Source organism: Staurois parvus, unplaced genomic scaffold (genome assembly GCF_062004578.1).
Source record: "Staurois parvus isolate SC_StPar_1 unplaced genomic scaffold, SC_StPar_1.0 ptg000706l, whole genome shotgun sequence".
Lineage (NCBI taxonomy): Eukaryota > Metazoa > Chordata > Amphibia > Anura > Ranidae > Staurois > Staurois parvus.
Genome location: NW_028318502.1, coordinates 3,762,412 through 3,780,253, shown reverse-complemented (window position 1 = coordinate 3,780,253; position 17,842 = coordinate 3,762,412). Strand labels below are relative to the sequence as shown.

The 17,842-nt window shown below is 48.4% G+C and overlaps 1 protein-coding gene across 5 annotated transcripts in view; it reads left to right on the top strand.

The window, feature by feature from the left end:
- LOC149445877 (protein unc-13 homolog B-like) overlaps window positions 1-17,842 on the top strand; it is a 294,951-nt gene that overhangs the window by 239,520 nt on the left and 37,589 nt on the right. For all 5 annotated transcript variants that reach the window (XM_089653343.1, XM_089653341.1, XM_089653342.1 and 2 more), the window contains 5 exons: window positions 1,689-1,815; window positions 1,928-2,024; window positions 12,593-12,736; window positions 14,247-14,324; window positions 16,467-16,544. In XM_089653343.1, the coding sequence (XP_089509469.1) occupies window positions 1,689-1,815; window positions 1,928-2,024; window positions 12,593-12,736; window positions 14,247-14,324; window positions 16,467-16,544 (524 nt within the window). The remainder of the gene's footprint in view (window positions 1-1,688; window positions 1,816-1,927; window positions 2,025-12,592; window positions 12,737-14,246; window positions 14,325-16,466; window positions 16,545-17,842) is intronic.

Below are 17,842 nucleotides of genomic sequence, written 5' to 3'. Positions count from 1 at the left end.
ATCCCCCGAGAGGCAATCGGATATTCCCTGGATCAACTTTCCCTATAAATGTTATATCCAGTTATATTCTGTGTATCCAAGAAACAATCCAGGACTTTCCTACAGCAATCCACTGAGCTGGCCAGAACCAGGGAGGGAGTCTATTCCACATTTTCACAGCTCTTACTGTGAAGAAACCTTTCCGTGTTTGGAGATGTCCTGTAGCTTTAAGGCCCCTTTCACACTGTTGGTCCGATCGGGTCTGCCTGTCGGTTTTTCAGGCAGACCCAGTCAGACCATCCATAGACCTCTATAGACCAGCGGGTGTCAGCAGACAAGTGTCCACTGACACCCGCCGGCATCCAATCCTGTGCACCAAAAACATCCGTTCGCCATCCATTCTGCAGATTGGACAAGTCTGGTGGAAACGAACAGGCGGTCCATTTCCATCTGACTCCCCCGTAGAAGACAACAGGCTGTTTCTGTGTCAGCAAATCGGACACAGACCCGCCATCCGCCTGCTCAGCGGAGAGATCCCCCCAATCCAGTGACTGATCCGTCCTGAAAGACCCCTTATTAACATCATATGCAGATGGACACTCAATTTTTTTATTTTTTCTGCAAATGAAAGAACAAGATTTGATAAAGTCACATAACTTAGTATCTCTGTATCTCAGCGGTGTTTGACAGCAGTGACTATTAAAGCTGCTGTATTTACAGAGCAACTCCCCGCTGTCAGTTTGACAGCCAGGATTTGCTGGCAAGTGCTTGGGGTGAAGCTTCCGCAATGCAGAAGGACAAGGGTGTGTACTAGATACGTCCTGTGTACTTCCATGGAGTTTTCTTTGGGTATGTGTGGTATACACCCGGTGACCACAGCTGATTAAGGGCTCGTTCACACTAGGCTGTTTTGCCAACGCTTGCCCAACGCCCCTATAGCGTTTGGCAAGCGTTGGTCCGGTGTTTGCGGAGCGTTTTTAACGCTCGGCAAACGCTCCGCAAACGCCGCATGCGCGGTTTAGCGGCGGTTGCTAGGCGTTTGCCGAGCGTTATTAACGCCCCACAAACGCCTATAATGCATTTGAGTGGTGTTACCGCTCCGCAAACGCCCCGCAACCGCGTCGCAACCGCACCGCAAACGCCGGCCGGGCGTTTGCGGAGCGGCACCATAGACGAGAATAGGAGGCTTCAAAGCCTCCTGACTCGACCAGAGGCGTCCGTTTTGCCGCGACGCAAACGCTGCTGTTAGAACAGCACCATGTGCTGTAATGTGCAGAGTTGGCAGAGGCGTTTGGGAAGCGGTAAAAACGCTTCCCAAACGCCCCTCTGCCACCTGCACACAAGGCTAGTGTTAACGTAGCCTAGGCATTCCTAAATGATCTTCGTGCTCAATACCTTACTGCAGTGTTTCTCAACTCCAGTCCTCATGGACCCCCAACAGGTCATGTTTTCAGGATTTCCCTCAGATGAAACAGCTGTGGTAATTACTAAGGCAGTGAAACTGATCAAATCACCTGTGCAAAATGATGGAAATCCTGAAAACATGACCTGTTGGGGGTCCATGAGGACTGGAGTTGAGAAACACTGCCTTACTGTGATATTTGAAATCCATCCACGGAATATGCTCCGAGGCCCCCATGTTGAGGTGCATGCCCCTCTATTGCGTGTCATTCACCTACTGTACCCTCCTCTCTCTCTCCTTCCCATAGAGCATGAGAAGCATCGCCTATGCAAGAGTGCCGACTACATGAACCTCCATTTCAAGGTGAAGTGGCTGTACAATGAGTACGTCCGAGACCTGCCGGCCATGAAGGACAAAGTGCCTGAATATCCCGCGTATGTACAAAGCACGCCTAGTCCTCCCTTGTAGAAGAGGTCTACGTGTCGTTACTATACTTTAGATACTGTACGATCATCTGACAGGTTCTCTTTTATGTCTTTCCTTCAGGTGGTTCGAGCAGTTCGTCATGCAGTGGTTGGATGAGAACGAGGAGGTCTCTCTGGAATTTCTGCACGGGGCTCTGGAGCGGGACAAGAAAGATGGGGTATGTTGCCACACACTGGTGACCTCCAAGATATCATGGAGATCACATTTTCCGAGAAATGTGGTGTACAGTCCAACAAATGACACCATGAAACTTCATGATCAGTGCACATCTCATGCAGGTGCAGATAGGAAGGTTTATAATGGCTTTAGGGTCGGTTCACATGGTGTGAGAAAGGCGCATTTCATGCGTGTTTCCCGTATCGCAGGTGAATGCCTTGCCATTGCAGTATGCATGCAGGTGCCAATATATTGTTAATGGCACCACAAGTGCAGTTCGTTTGCATGCAACAAATCGCATGGTACTGCAGTACCATGTTATTTAGCCCATTGCATTTTTACAGGTAGTGCATGCAGCATTATTATTATTATACAGTATTTATAAAGCGCCGATAGTTCGCTCAGCGCTGTACATTACAAAGGGGGACAGAACATGTGACAGAACAATACCAATACAATGCAAAACATGAGGGGATTGAGGGCCCTGCTCCTTGGAGCTTACAATCTAGGAGGGAGGGGATGGTGCACAGGAGGAGATAGCTGTGGGGGATGGAGTGGTAGGAAGAGTGGAGGAGGTCGGCAAGTTAGCAGGGGGTGGGGTAGGCTTCCCTGAAGAGATGGGTTTTCAGGGTGCGCCTAAAGGAGAGGAGAGTAGGTGATAATCTGATGGGTTGGGGCAGGGAGTTCCAGAGGATGGGTGACACCCTGGTGAAGTCCTGGAGGCGGGCATGGGAGGAGGAGACCAGGAAACTAGAGAGAAGGAGGTCTTGTGAGGAGCTGAGTGTGTGTGCTGGGTGGTACTTGGATATTAGGTTGGTGATGTAGTTTTCGGCAGTATGGTTGACGGCTTTGTACGTCAGTGTTAGGATTTTGAATTTGATCCGTTGCGCAATCGGAAGCCAGTGGAGGGATTGGCAGAGGGGGGTGGCGGAGATGGAGCTGTTGGAAAGGTGAATGAGTCTGGCAGCCGTATTCAGGATGGACTGAAGCGGGGATAGCCAGTGGTGAGGCAGGCCAGTGAGGAGGGAGTTGCAGTAGTCGAGTCGTGATATGATGAGGGAGTGGATGAGCTGTTTAGTGGTTTCTGGGGTTAGGAACGTGCGGATTTTGGCGATGTTGCGGAGGTGGAGTCTGCATGTTGCGGAGGTGGAGTCTGCACGAGTTTGTTAAAGATTGGACTTGGGGCTGGAAGGATAGGTTGGAGTCCAGAATGACACCAAGTACTCTGGCCTGCAGGGCGGGTTTGATGGTGGTGTTGTTGGACATGATGGAAAAGTCAATGGGGGGTGGGGTCTGGGCTGGGGGGGGAAGACAAGAAACTCGGGTTTGGAGAGGTTCAGGTAAAGTGGAGCGACATCCAGTCTGATATGTCGCTCAGCAGGTGTGTGATTCGGGCGGAGACTGACGGGGTGAGGTGGGGTGTTGAGAGATAGATTTGTGTGTCGTCGGCATATAGATGGTAGTTGAAGCCGTGAGAGTGTATGAGTTGGCCAAGGGAGGAGGTGTAGATGGAGAAGAGAAGGGGCCCGATGACGGAGCCTTGAGGGACCCCAACAGAGAGGGGGACTGAGGGGGAGGTGGTAGCATTATAGGTAACGCTGAAGGAGCGCTGTGACAGGTAGAATGAGAGCCAGGAGAGAGCAGAATCTCTGAGGCCAAGGGAGTGTAGTTTTTTTTGAGGAGGAGGGGGTGGTCGACTGTGTCGAAGGCCGCAGAGAGGTCAAGGAGTAGGAGCACTGAGTACTTGAGAACCAGATGCATGCAGTACTAGAGTACGAGTAGGTCTCTCTGGAATTTCTACACATGGGCTCTGGAGCGGCACAAGAAAGATAGGGTATGTCGCCACACACTGGTCACCTCCAAGATGTCACGGAGATCACGTTTTCCGAGGAACTGCATACAGCCCAACAAATGACACCATGAAACTACATGATCAGTGCACATCTCATGCAGGTGCAGATAGGAAGGTTTATAATGGCTTTAGTGTCGGTTCACGTGATGTGGGAAAGGCGCATTCCATGCGTGTTTCCCGTATCGCAGGTGAACGCGTTGCCATTGCAGTCTGCATGCAGGTGCCAATATATTGTTAAGGGCGCCACAAATGCAGTGCGTTTGCATGCATCAAATCGCATGGTACTGCAATACCATGTTGTTTGGCGCATTGCATTTTTACAGGTAGTGCATGCACTACTTGAGAACGAGGAGGTCGCTCTCAAATTTCATGCACGGGGCTCTGGAGCGGGACAAGAAAGATGGGGTATGTTGCCACACACTGGTCACCTCCAAGATGTCACGGAGATCATGTTTTCCGAGGAACTGTGCATACAGCCCAACAAATGACACCATGAAACTACATGATCAGTGCACCTCTAATGCAGGTGCAGATAGGAAGATTTATAATGGCTTTAGGGTCGGTTCACATGGTGTGGGAAAGGCGCATTCCATGCGTGTTTCCCGTATCGCAGGTGAACGCGTTGCCATTGCAGTCTGCATGCAGGTTCCAATATATTGTTAAGGGCATCATAAATGCAGTGCGTTTGCATGCACCAAATCGCATGGTACTGCAGTACCATGTTATTTAGCCCATTGCATTTTTACAGGCAGTGCATGCAGTACTTTCCTCTGTCCGGTGCGTTTCGGTAGCCCATTTAAATGAATGAGCTGTCAAAACACATTATACAGGAACAGGTATTCCCATGCACACCCGGTTCGTCCTAAATCCTAACCAACCAACAAAAACAAATGTTAGAGGTATGTGAATGAAAGGTTCCAGAAAACCAAGACGCCAAATATTCCATAGAAGACTTATGTTTACATCCTCCCTACAATCCTATTCCCCTAGTTCCAATCTTCTGCATAACTGGCTGTGAAATCTGACTTCAGAAGGCATCCAAAGAAACCAAAATGCAGCCATCGTGTTTGCCGATTCATCCATTTCCCCTCCCCCAGCCTGTGAGCTTTAACTGTGTTTCAGATTGTCTGAGAGCCGTCAGTATTGCTGTACAGGGCCCCGCTGGATCCTGATGGCCATCAGTAATGAGCACACAAACCACTGACTGGATGTCATATTGGATTTACAGAAAGTAATTGGCTCTGTGTAATACGGTCTTTCATGGAGCCGCCATCGCTGTGTAATTACATTGTCCGGTAATCGCAGGTACGGCTCCTTCATTTCTCAGCTGTAGGCCAACCACATACAGCAGAGCTGGTCAGACTTGCGGTTCATTCCTCCACAGGAGAGAGTTTAGAACTAATCACCGTCCTAAAAATAATGAAGACGTTATCTGAGAAAAGAGGAGTTTGGGGACGATACACAACGTGACGATCTCAAAGTAAAGTCCCCATCTACAGGCACTCAATAGACCAGAAAATAGGTAAAGTCCCCATCTACAGGCACTCAATAGACCAGAAAATAGGTAAAGTCCCCATCTACAGGCACTCAATAGACCAGAAAATAGGTAAAGTCCCCATCTACAGGCACTCAATAGAATACAAAATAGGTAAAGTCCCCATCGACAGGCACTCAGTTGACCAGAAAATAGGGAAAGTCCCCATCTACAGGCACTCAATAGACCAGAAAATAGGGAAAGTCCCCATCTACAGGCACTCAATAGACCAGAAAAAAGGTAAAGTCCCCGTCTACAGGCACTCAATAGAATAGAAAATAGGTAAAGTCCCCATCTACGGGCACTCAATACACCAGAAAATAGGTAAAGTCCCCATCTACAGGCACTCCGTAGACCAGAAAAAAGGTAAAGTCCCCATCTACAGGCACTCAATAGAATAGAAAATAGGTAAAGTCCCCATCTACAGGCACTCAATTGACCAGAAAATAGGTAAAGTCCCCATCTACAGGCACTCAATAGACCAGAAAATAGGTAAAGTCCCCATCTACAGGCACTCAATAGACCAGAAAATAGGTAAAGTCCCCATCTACAGGCACTCAATAGAAAAGAAAATAGGTAAAGTCCCCGTCTACAGGCACTCAATAGACCAGAAAATAGGTAAAGTCCCCATCTACAGGCACTCAATAGAATACAAAATAGGTAAAGTCCCCATCGACAGGCACTCAGTTGACCAGAAAATAGGGAAAGTCCCCATCTACAGGCACTCAATAGACCAGAAAATAGGGAAAGTCCCCATCTACAGGCACTCAATAGACCAGAAAAAAGGTAAAGTCCCCGTCTACAGGCACTCAATAGAATAGAAAATAGGTAAAGTCCCCATCTACGGGCACTCAATACACCAGAAAATAGGTAAAGTCCCCATCTACAGGCACTCCGTAGACCAGAAAAAAGGTAAAGTCCCCATCTACAGGCACTCGATAGAATAGAAAATAGGTAAAGTCCCCATCTACAGGCACTCAATTGACCAGAAAATAGGTAAAGTCCCCATCTACAGACACTCAATAGACCAGAAAATAGGTAAAGTCCCCGTCTACAGGCACTCAATAGACCAGAAAATAGGTAAAGTCCCCATCTACAGACACTCAATAGACCAGAAAATAGGTAAAGTCTCCATCTACAGACACTCAATAGACCAGAAAATAGGTAAAGTCCCCGTCTACAGGCACTCAATAGACCAGAAAATAGGTAAAGTCCCCATCTACAGGTACTCAATAGAATACAAAATAGGTAAAGTCCCCATCGACAGGCACTCAGTTGACCAGTAAATAGGGAAAGTCCCCATCTACAGGCACTCAATAGACCAGAAAAAAGGTAAAGTCCCCGTCTACAGGTACTCAGTAGACCAGAAAATAGGTAAAGTCCCCATCTACAGGCACTCAATAGAGCAGAAAATAGGCGTACACTAATATTTTACTATGGAAACCGGATTCTAGTTACTGTGACCATTAGTCTGTTTACAATCCATGCTGACCTCCGGCCTTTCCCCTGTACCGTCTCCTCTCCTGGACTGAGATTACCTGCTCTGATTTCACTGCACACTGTGAGCTTCTCACCATGTGTTTTAGAAGCTGCAGATAGAACCCTCCTCATTTCTTGGCTGGAGGACATCTAGCATCATCTAGTCTTTTCTCCCCAGCCTGACTGTCCCAGGCCCCACCCCTTTCCTTTTCATTGGATTTCCATTCCAGCATCACACATGCGCATTACCTGGTTCTTATATTTGCATAACTCCTTTCACGATCCAGCCCACCACTTGTATCAGATCTGAGGGCTCTTTTGAGAGGTGTACAGAGACAGGGTGCTGTGATATTTTCAGGAAGCTATGTATAGCCCCCTGCTGCCCCCTCCTACCATCCATGATCTGCCTGCATTGGATAGTGAAGCTTAGAGATCCACTGATATCTCTGGGACTAAAATAAGACTAGGCCAGAACTGCAATCAGACAGCCAACTGGGCCTGAACTTAGTCCATCCAGTGAACTGTGCCCGAACTTAGCCCATCCGGCCAACTGTGCCCGAACTTAGCCCATCCGGCCAACTGTGCCCGAACTTAGCCCATCCGGCCAACTGTGCCCGAACTTAGCCCATCCGGCCAACTGTGCCCGAACTTAGCCCATCCGGCCAACTGGGCCCGAACTTAGCCCATCCGGCCAACTGGGCCCGAACTTAGCCCATCCGGCCAACTGGGCCCGAACTTAGCCCATCCGGCCAACTGGGCCCGAACTTAGCCCATCCGGCCAACTGGGCCGAACTTAGCCCGAACTTAGCCCATCCGGCCAACTGGGCCCGAACTTAGCCCGAACTTAGCCCATCCGGCCAACTGGGCCCGAACTTAGCCCGAACTTAGCCCATCCGGCCAACTGGGCCCGAACTTAGCCCGAACTTAGCCCATCCGGCCAACTGGGCCCGAACTTAGCCCGAACTTAGCCCATCCGGCCAACTGGGCCCGAACTTAGCCCATCCGGCCAACTGGGCCCGAACTTAGCCCATCCGGCCAACTGGGCCCGAACTTGGCCCATCCGGCCAACTGGGCCCGAACTTGGCCCATCCGGCCAACTGGGCCCGAACTTGGCCCATCCGGCCAACTGGGCCCGAACTTGGCCCATCCGGCCAACTGGGCCCGAACTTGGCCCATCCGGCCAACTGGGCCCGAACTTGGCCCATCCGGCCAACTGGGCCCGAACTGGGCCCATCCGGCCAACTGGGCCCGAACTTGGCCCATCCGGCCAACTGGGCCCGAACTTGGCCCATCCGGCCAACTGGGCCCGAACTTGGCCCATCCGGCCAACTGGGCCCGAACTACCAGCCCGGCCAGAACTGAGCCCATCCAACCTGTCCGGCCAGAACTGAGCCCATCCAACCTGTCCGGCCAGAACTGAGCCCATCCAACCTGTCTGGCCAGAACTGAGCCCATCCAACCTGTCCGGCCAGAACTGAGCCCATCCAACCTGTCCGGCCAGAACTGAGCCCATCCAACCTGTCCGGCCAGAACCTAGGCCATCCAGCCAGCTCGGCCAGAACCTAGGCCATCCAGCCAGCTCGGCCAGAACCTAGGCCATCCAGCCAGCTCGGCCAGAACCTAGGCCATCCAGCCAGCTCGGCCAGAACCTAGGCCATCCAGCCAGCTCGGCCAGAACCTAGGCCATCCAGCCAGCTCGGCCAGAACCTAGCCCAGCCAGCCAGCTCGGCCAGAACCTAGCCCAGCCAGCCAGCTCGGCCAGAACCTAGCCCAGCCAGCCAGCTCGGCCAGAACCTAGCCCAGCCAGCCAGCTCGGCCAGAACCTAGCCCAGCCAGCCAGCTCGGCCAGAACCTAGCCCAGCCAGCCAGCTCGGCCAGAACCTAGCCCAGCCAGCCAGCTCGGCCAGAACCTAGCCCAGCCAGCCAGCTCGGCCAGAACCTAGCCCAGCCAGCCAGCTCGGCCAGAACCTAGCCCAGCCAGTCAGCCCAGAACCTAATCCTTCCAGCCAGCCAGGTCAAAACTTACAGTGCAAACAGTATACACTGCTCTAGGTGGGTCTGCCACAATCATACACCTCAAAAGGATCGGATGCTAGTCCAGCTCGTACTGTAGAATAATAAAGATGAAGATTGGATGACTGTACACAGATATACATAAGATATCCAAGGGTTTATCCCAAAGTGCAAAAATGTCCATACAAACAAGACACATGGTGGAGAGCAAGAATTATTCAAGAATGACGTCTAGAGACCCCACCCTCTCCTCAGATTTTGCGCTTGTGCACATGTACCGCGGGCCTTTAAGTCCGGACAGCCCTGTGTCATATCTGCTCACGCATGGGTTCCCTGCACATGCGCATAGACTGGTAGCACAGAAGTCCAAAAACTTCCCCGTCCATGTGCGCATGTGGAAATTACCCGCGCTCGCTCAGATGTGCCAAAGGGCTCTCTAGAGATCTTTGGCACATTTGCGCAAGCGCCATAATGGCGGCACCAAGAGGGGGTGTGCAGTGGAGGATATAGCAGTGAAGTTCCTCTAACATTTAGTGTTCTTGACAGAAGATAAAATGGTTTTTCATGATCTCAGGAGCCCTGAAAGTCTGTCCAGAGTGTCTTTCACTCCCTTTTGGGGGAAAAAAGCACACTAGCGCCCCCTATTGCACTGTGGTCATCTTGTCAGTAGGCCCTTTGGAAACAGATGGGACCAAATTTTTGGGTGGTTTTAATAGACTGAACATTAAATCTATTTTCTGAAGGGAAATTGTCGGCAATGATCACAGCATATTAAACAGGCGAATTCCCGGCAGCGAGTGAAAATGAACAGCGCTCAGCGGGGATTTAATTACCTGAGAAATAAGGAGCAGAATTACAGAATGATTTCCCCCCCGCTACAGTCCTATCTCAGCTTTTGCAGAGGCTGCTTCGAAAATCGCACTTCGGTCTTGTGGAATTGTTACATGGGGACGATCGGATTCTCTGATGATTAAAGCTCAAACATGCTGTGCTCTCGGTGAGAACATCAAGAGTTATTAAGCTTGCCTGAAGGTAATTATTGATGTCATTTTCACCTTTTTATATGCCTTCCACCATATCTATCCACATAGATGAAGGATTGTGGTTAGTCCTATATAGAGGGACAGCTGAGATAAGATCTGTTTATCCTTGGTGCTGTTACCCTTTGGTTTGCCTGTTGCAAGAGCGGAACAGTAAAGTGCAATCAGCGCGCACCGCTAGATGATCAGGAAAACAGGCGGCACATGTCGTATGTAACGAGCGATCGTATGTATATTCTTAACACTTTCACAATGAGAAGTTCTTAAAGCGTAGATGGCTCTGTGAAATCTTTGCCGTTTTAATGACAGTTGGTTAAAGTCGACCGATACATGTTTAATTAAAATTTGTAAACATGCAGGATTTGTAATGTAGAAGTGACATGCTATGTATGTACGGGTATTCTTACCTGCACGTGCAGCTCCGTGTACAATTTTAGTATCAATGAATTTGCACATGTGCGGGAGTGATGTCATCCCCGCCCAGCCAGTCGAAATGCCCAAGGATCAGAACCTGGAGAGAGACCAGCCAAACATGTTAGCTGTCATTAAGGGACTGCATTGCTGGAGTGAAGGTGAATATAATTTTCGCTTTGACTGACTAATACAAATACCTAAATTTTGCATATTTTTTTAGGACATATGGGAATAATAAAAATATATATATATATGCTGCGGCAAGACTCCTCCACCTTACTAACCTCTCCTTATCCGCCACCCCCCTCTGCCAATCCCTCCACTGGCTTCCGATTGCCCAACGGATAAAATTCAAAATACTAACATTGACATATAAAGCTGTTCATAATACTGCCCCAAACTACATCACCGACCTGATACCCAAATACCACCCAAAACATACTCTCCGCTCCTCACAAGACCTCCTACTCTCTAGTTCCCTGGTTTCATTCTGCCATGCCCATCTCCAGGACTTCTCCAAGGCTTCCCCCATCCTCTGGAACTCCCTACCCCAATCCATCAGACTATCACCTACTCTACTCACCTTTAGGCGCACTCTATCTCCTATCTCTTCAGGGAAGCCTACCCCCCCCCCCCCCCCCCAGCTAATTACTGAACTCCTCCACTCTTCCTACCACTCCATCCCCCACAGCTATTTCCTCCTGTACCACTATCCCCTCCCTCCTAGATTGTAAGCTCCAAGGAGCAGGGCCCTAGAACCCCTCGTGTATTGACTCGTATTGTTACTGTACTGTCTTGTGTACTGTCTCCCATTTAATGTACAGCGCTGAGCAAACTGTTGGCGCTATATAAATCCTGTATAATAATTATATATATATATATATATATATTATTTTTTATTTTTATTTGTTTTTTTTAATAATTTTTTTTTTTATATATATATATTTTTATTTTTTTTTTATTTTTTTTTTTTGATTCTTCTTATCTTTTTTATTTTTGTATTATAATTTTTTTTTTTTCCTGCTATAATTGTATCTGACAATTACAATATCTAAAGACTTTGTTTTTGTTTTGCATAGCATATGGAATGGTTAGATTGGCAGGCAGATTTTATTACGGTCTGTATCCCTGCTGGGGGAATTAAACAAGCCATAGATGATACAATGTTCTTTCCTTCCACAACGGGTGGAAAGAAAGAGAAACGCACAATTCTCCTATCAACACAGTCAGTGTTGATGGGGGAAAGCCACCTGCTGTACTATTGTATTTTGCCAGCGGGGGTGCATTCCTGGCCCGCAGAATACAATGGTTACTGCTAGTGGCAATGGCCGCTGGCAGTAACGGTATGCAGAAAAATCCAACAGGCTGGTTGTTCCCAAGTTGATCGATGGATCAGGGGCGGACTGACAACTCATGGGGCCCCCGGGCATTATGGGATCATGGGGCCCCTGTGTCCTTGCCCAAACTCAAAAAAGCCTCTGAAAAAGGTACCAGGGGCATCTCATGGGGCCCCCCACTGACCCCGGGCTCTCGGGCAGTGCCTGAGTTTCCAAATGGTCAGTCCGCCCCTGCAATGGATGGACTTAGGTGCAATCAGCCTGCCCATACATGAATTGAAATTCAGCCAGTCCCTGCTGAACCAAATGAGCTTCAATCCATTTCTAGCCAGCTTTACTCTTCATTTGTCCTTGTATCCATTGTCCGTAGAATTGAAAGTGAGGGACAATCCAAAATTTTGAGTTGTCACTGGAATAGGAATAGAAGTGTTTTTTTTTTTTTTTTTTTGTGAGGGACCTGAATAAAGCTTTTATTTTCTATCCAAAAACCAATACAAAAAGTTTTGGCTTTAGATATATTTTAAGAGGCACGCGGCCATCTACAGGTAGAGGGGGGAAAAAAGTGTTGAGAGGACCTGTGACGTCACATGACTGGGCCAAGGACCTGGAAAGTTGGAACCCAGAGTTGGGCTTAGAAGGAACAGGGTTCGTCAGGATCTTACCAAGTAAAGAAAGGCTTAGCAGACAACTGTAGAGTTTGTTGTTTTTTTTTTTTTTTGTTTTTTTTTTTATGCAGCTTGTTGAACTGGACAATGGCTGGGAAGTCTATGCAGTGCCCAACGCTGCGTACCACAGAAAACATTGCCTAAACCATGAGAAGGACAAGCAAAGAGCATCTGAGATTTCTGATGTCAGAATCCATTAACAGCTTTTTACATCCGCTGTGTTTTCTCTTTGCAGTTCCAGCAAACGTCGGAGCATGCACTTTTCTCCTGCTCTGTGGTGGACGTCTTCACACAACTCAACCAGAGCTTTGAGATCATTAAGAAACTGGAGTGCCCAGACCCAGTCATCGTGGCCCACTACATGCGCAGGTTTGCCAAGGTCAGTGGCCTCTCAGTATTATGGTATATTGTATCAAGCCTGTCTGAACATGTTGGGTCATGGATCATGTTTGTCGGGTGAAGCCGGGTACTGACTCACAAGGAGGATTCAAGTTCATCTCAAAGGTGTTGAGTTCTGGGCTCTTTTCCAACCACTCATATTAGTCCACACCACACTGGTCAAGCCATGCCTTTATGGAGCTTGCCTTGTGCATGGGGTACAGTCGTGCTAGAAAATAAAAGGGCTTTGGAAGAGCACAATTGTCCAACATGTTTTTGTATTCCATGGTATTATTAGTACCCTTCGCCGGAACCACCTGATCTGAATCATCTGGAGGGGTGGTTTTTTTTTGTTTTTTTTTTTCTTTTCTTTTTTTTTTTTGCAATGAAATGTACATAGTGTTGGTAAATCCATGCTGCAAAAAAAGTGTAGAGAGGACCTGTGACGTCACATGACTGGGCCAAGGACCTGGAAAGTTGGAACCCAGAGTTGGGCTTAGAAGGAACAGGGTTCGTCACGATCTTACCAAGTAAAGAAAGCCATGGCAGACAACTGTAGAGTTTGTTGTTTTTTGTTTTTTTTTATTTTTTTATGCAACTTGTTGAACTGGACTGGAAATGTGTAGTAACAGTGGTCTCTCTGCAGAGGTTTGACAGCCTTCTACTGAGTCAAACACATAGTTCTGCAGTCAGCAGAGCTCATTCCCCCTGCTGATTGATGAGCTCTGTTTCTAACTCTACAAGGGGTGTTTTGGGACATCGGTAGAGAGACCACTGCTTCTGTACCAAATGTAAAGGTCGTTTTTTGCAGCATGCAGATTAGATTTCATGTATCTGTACTCAGGGGCGTCCCTAGGGTTGGCGTCACCTGGTGTGGTAACACTTGGTGATACCCCCTCCGACGATCCCCGCAGAATGGATCGGATCTGCGGATTGAGCACAATGGATCGGACTCCGATCCATTATGTTCAATCCGCAGATCCGATCCATCCTGCGGGAACATCGGCTTTCTTTACAACTTACCTCTTCGTGGAACGGGTCCGGTGTCACCCCGTATAGGTTTCATGCCGACGATCCCCGCAGGATGGTTCTGATCTGCGGATTGAGCATAATGGATCGGACTCCGATCCATTATGCTTCCCAATCCGCAGATCTGATCCATCCTGCGGGGATCGTCGGCATGAAGCCTATGCGGGGTGACACCGGACCCGCTCCACAAAGACGTAAGTTGTAAAGAAAGCCAATGATCCCCGCAGGCTGGATCGGATCCATCCTGTGGGGATCGTCTGCTAGCTTTACAACTTACCTTTTCCTGGAGCAGGTCTGGTGTCACTCCGTGCGGTCGGTGTCACCCCGTGCGGGCCGCCTGCCTCGGGATGCCACTGTCTGTACTATTGCTTTGTCTGCTGACCTCTTGCTATAATCTGTAGAGCCAAGAAGCAGATGCCAACCCCTCAGTTATTCTGTATACCAATCAGTTGTGATATAATTGTCTCTCTTATTCTTGGCAGACCATCAGCAAAGTCTTGCTACAGTATTCTGAAATCCTCTCCAAATGCTTCCAGTCGTACTGCTTCAAGGAGAAGCTGGTGAGTAATAGCGCCTCTCGCTGGTAGCATTGTAGTACCGTCATGTTTGTGTCTCATGGAATTGGTTATGTTTAATTGACACCAACAGATTCCAGCTCACTATAGAATAGTGAAAGAGGACCCATTTCCACTTCCATAGCCAAGAATCTAAAAATTTAGCCTTTCTCACTTTAGTTTGCAGGATAAATTACATTAGAGTGGTATTTGCTCTTTTATTTGTCTTATTTCCTGTCCGACTGTTGAGCTGGAGTCAGAAGGTAAGAGATCTTTGATGTCTTTGATGTTGAGCTGCTTGCCCTGTCAACTGTCTACAAAGAAGACTCGCTCTACCACAGATTACCTGGGAGACTGGGAACTGGTGCTCTGGCCCAAATGCCTTTAAAATGTAGCAATAATCCTCTGAAACAATGAAGCCGGCTACTCAGGAACATCCATTGGAAACATTCTTTATTGGCTATAAATCAGGATACAGCAGTAACATGCTAATGCGTTTCAGCCCATGACTTACTCATAGCATGAGTAAGGCTTCAGCTGAAAAGAGTTAGCATACTACTGTTGTATTCTGCTATGTAGCCAATAAAGAATTGTTTCAATGGATGTTCCTGAGTAGCCGGCTTCATTGTATTAGAGGATTATTGCTACCTGTCAACTGTCTCCAAGCTCCTGAGTGTGCAGTGTCTGTGGCTGCGGACCTTTGGGGAGGGAGGGGGAGCGGGTAGCTGAATTTGATAGGTACCCGCTCACACCTCTGCGGAGTTGTCCTCCCTTCAGTGTGGGGACCCGGCTAAGAGCCGGGTGCCCACTGCGCATGCGCGAAAAGCGCTGCGCTTTGTGAATGGTCCGGAGTCTTCTGGGACCTGCCATGTGTCCCAGAAGACGCCGTACCATTCACAAAGCGGAGCGCTTCTTGCTCATGCGCAGTGGGTACCTGGCTGTCACAGCCGAGTCCCCACACTAAAGATGCCGGCGCCAGAAGACTGTAATGTGCTGGACCGAAGAACAGGTAAGGTTCTGCTGCAGAGAAGAGACGAGCGGCCGGCCCGGTATTCTGCCATGGCGGCGACACAACTGATGAAGGTGCACGTATGGTTGTCACGACAACACATTAAAGATGAACCTGTCAGGGATCACCGCGGCGCTGGTCCCGGCGCAGGCGCAGTGCGCCGCCTTGTGCAGGGACGCGGGCACTAGGTCCAGGCCGGCCGCGGCGTCCGAACTCGCGCATGCGCACTAGGAGCCGCGGGCGTGCGCCTGGCACCAATGACAGCGCAGGGTGCGATATTTAAACGGCCCTGAACTGTCATTGAGTGCCTTCTGGTCTTACCTGCATTCCTGAACCTGTGAACCTGTATCCTGTAAGTTGCTGACCCGGATTGTACCTTACCACGCTGTATTCTCCTGCTCTGACCCTTGGCTTGCCTGACCTCTCTCCCGGATGCCCCCTATTGGATCTGATCTTCTGTTGCTGACCTGGCGTGTGACCCGACTATTCTCTGCCCGCTGCTTTGTACCGCACCGTCCCCACGGCTACCGACCCGGCTTGTCTGACCTCGCACCTGCTCAGCTATCTATCCATCCCGTCGGGGTCGCCCGACCTCATATCAGGCTCTCCCCTGTGGGAGCCCCTGGCGAACACCCCTACCACTGACAGGTATACTCAGTAGTCACGACTTGGTCTCAGGGTGCTCCAAGTCCATCCCCACCATAAGGGGCTCTGGTGAACAAGTACTCTGGGGCTTAGATTCCGTGCTCTGGGGACGCCTGATCAGTGGAGTGCTAGTGGTGCCGCTAGGCGGTCCCTTACAGAACCAGCTATAAGTCGGTTTGTCCACACCACTGAAAAGAGTGTATGATCACAGATGTACTATGGACACTTTGATTAAAATTTTGGAAGATATATATATAAATCTTTGAAAAGACTTAAAAATTTGGAGATTATATATACTTTATATATGTTCATCAGTGGAGCGCGACACTAATTTATTGTATTTGCATATTGACGACACATTTGTATGGGAATGTGTATGTTGTAGGCGATCTGTTTCCACTTATTATTTTTTGGCATTCATTTTGGCACTAATAATTGTATAGGTACCATAGCAGCTCACAAGATTATGATTTTCAATCTTTTCTTCTTCCCAGCCCTGCATATTGATGAACAACGTCCAGCAGCTCCGGGTACAACTGGAGAAGATGTTTGAAGCCATGGGTGGAAAGGAGGTATTAGAACATATCTCATCACATATTTGATATATGTGACTCTGTAGCTTTGACATAATCCCCAGTACTTCAGAGAAAGCACTGAGCCTTTCTAATCAGTTCCTGCCCTGGTGAGTTTACACATCAGTGTAGCTTATCTCAACCTGAGTTCCATGGAAGCCTAGGGTTCCTGAAGAGGTTGTTAGGGGTTCCTTGAGAAATGGGCAATTTCTGCCTCTCAGATAAGTTCCATCTGACACCAATTATCTTTTTATTTATCTGTGCTGTGGGAGCAGTCTTTCTCTACCAGGGTTCCTCCAGACGTTGCTATGGGTTCCATGAGCAATGGGCAACATCTGCCTCTCAGCTAAGTTCCAACTGACATCAGTGATCTTTGCCAATATTTGTAATGGGAATTCCTCCCAGTGACCACCAATGTAAGGAGCATTCTTCTCAGTGACCATCACCCTAATGTACTGTGAGCTATAGATTGTTAGCAGGGGTTCCTTGAGACTGGAAAGTTGTTTTAAAGATTGAGAAAGGCTGCTCTAATTTCTTTCTATAGTCAGACGCTGAAGAGTCAACATTGAAAGCCAACCAGTACTTTATGGCACATTACTGAACACTGCTCTTGTAGAACACAAAATTCATGGGTGGCTGTAAAATTTCTGAGCTCTTCACCTTTCTTTTGCAGTAGGGGCATACTGTACATGAAGATTTACTCTTCTCCTGCCGCCACCTACATAGTTTCGTTGCACAGATGGCCACTCAACCATTTCTTCATCTAACATGTTTCATCCCCTACACATACTTAAAGATAATCTTCTGCCTTACCTGCAGAAGATAACTATCACTGGAAGAACTGATTTCCAGATTAAACAGTCACCAGAGCTGATCTACGCCCTCTCCACCACCGCTCACGAGGTTGGTGCCCCTACCGTCGCTGGTTTGGCCTGGTCCAGAGGGGAGATTATCACACTTCGTATGGTGACGTTGTTGCCCCCAAAGTTATAATTACCAGTCTTTGTGGCCCCCTGCCACTCTGTGGACCTTCTCAGCTTGATCTAAAATTATACGTTTTCTAGCGGCTCCTAAACTCTTCCTCCCAGGTGCCATTAAGATATCTCCCGCGGGGAGACAGGCTTGGGCATTTTGTCAGAATCTTCTCTGCTGCTTTAACTAGGTTGTAAACCTGAATATTAAATATATATAGTGCAGCGCTGGAATATCAATTAAAAAGTGAACATAACAAAATGAGTACAGGTAAATAGTTCATATAGTCCTTCCACAATAAAGTGATCATAGATATGTGAAGATCT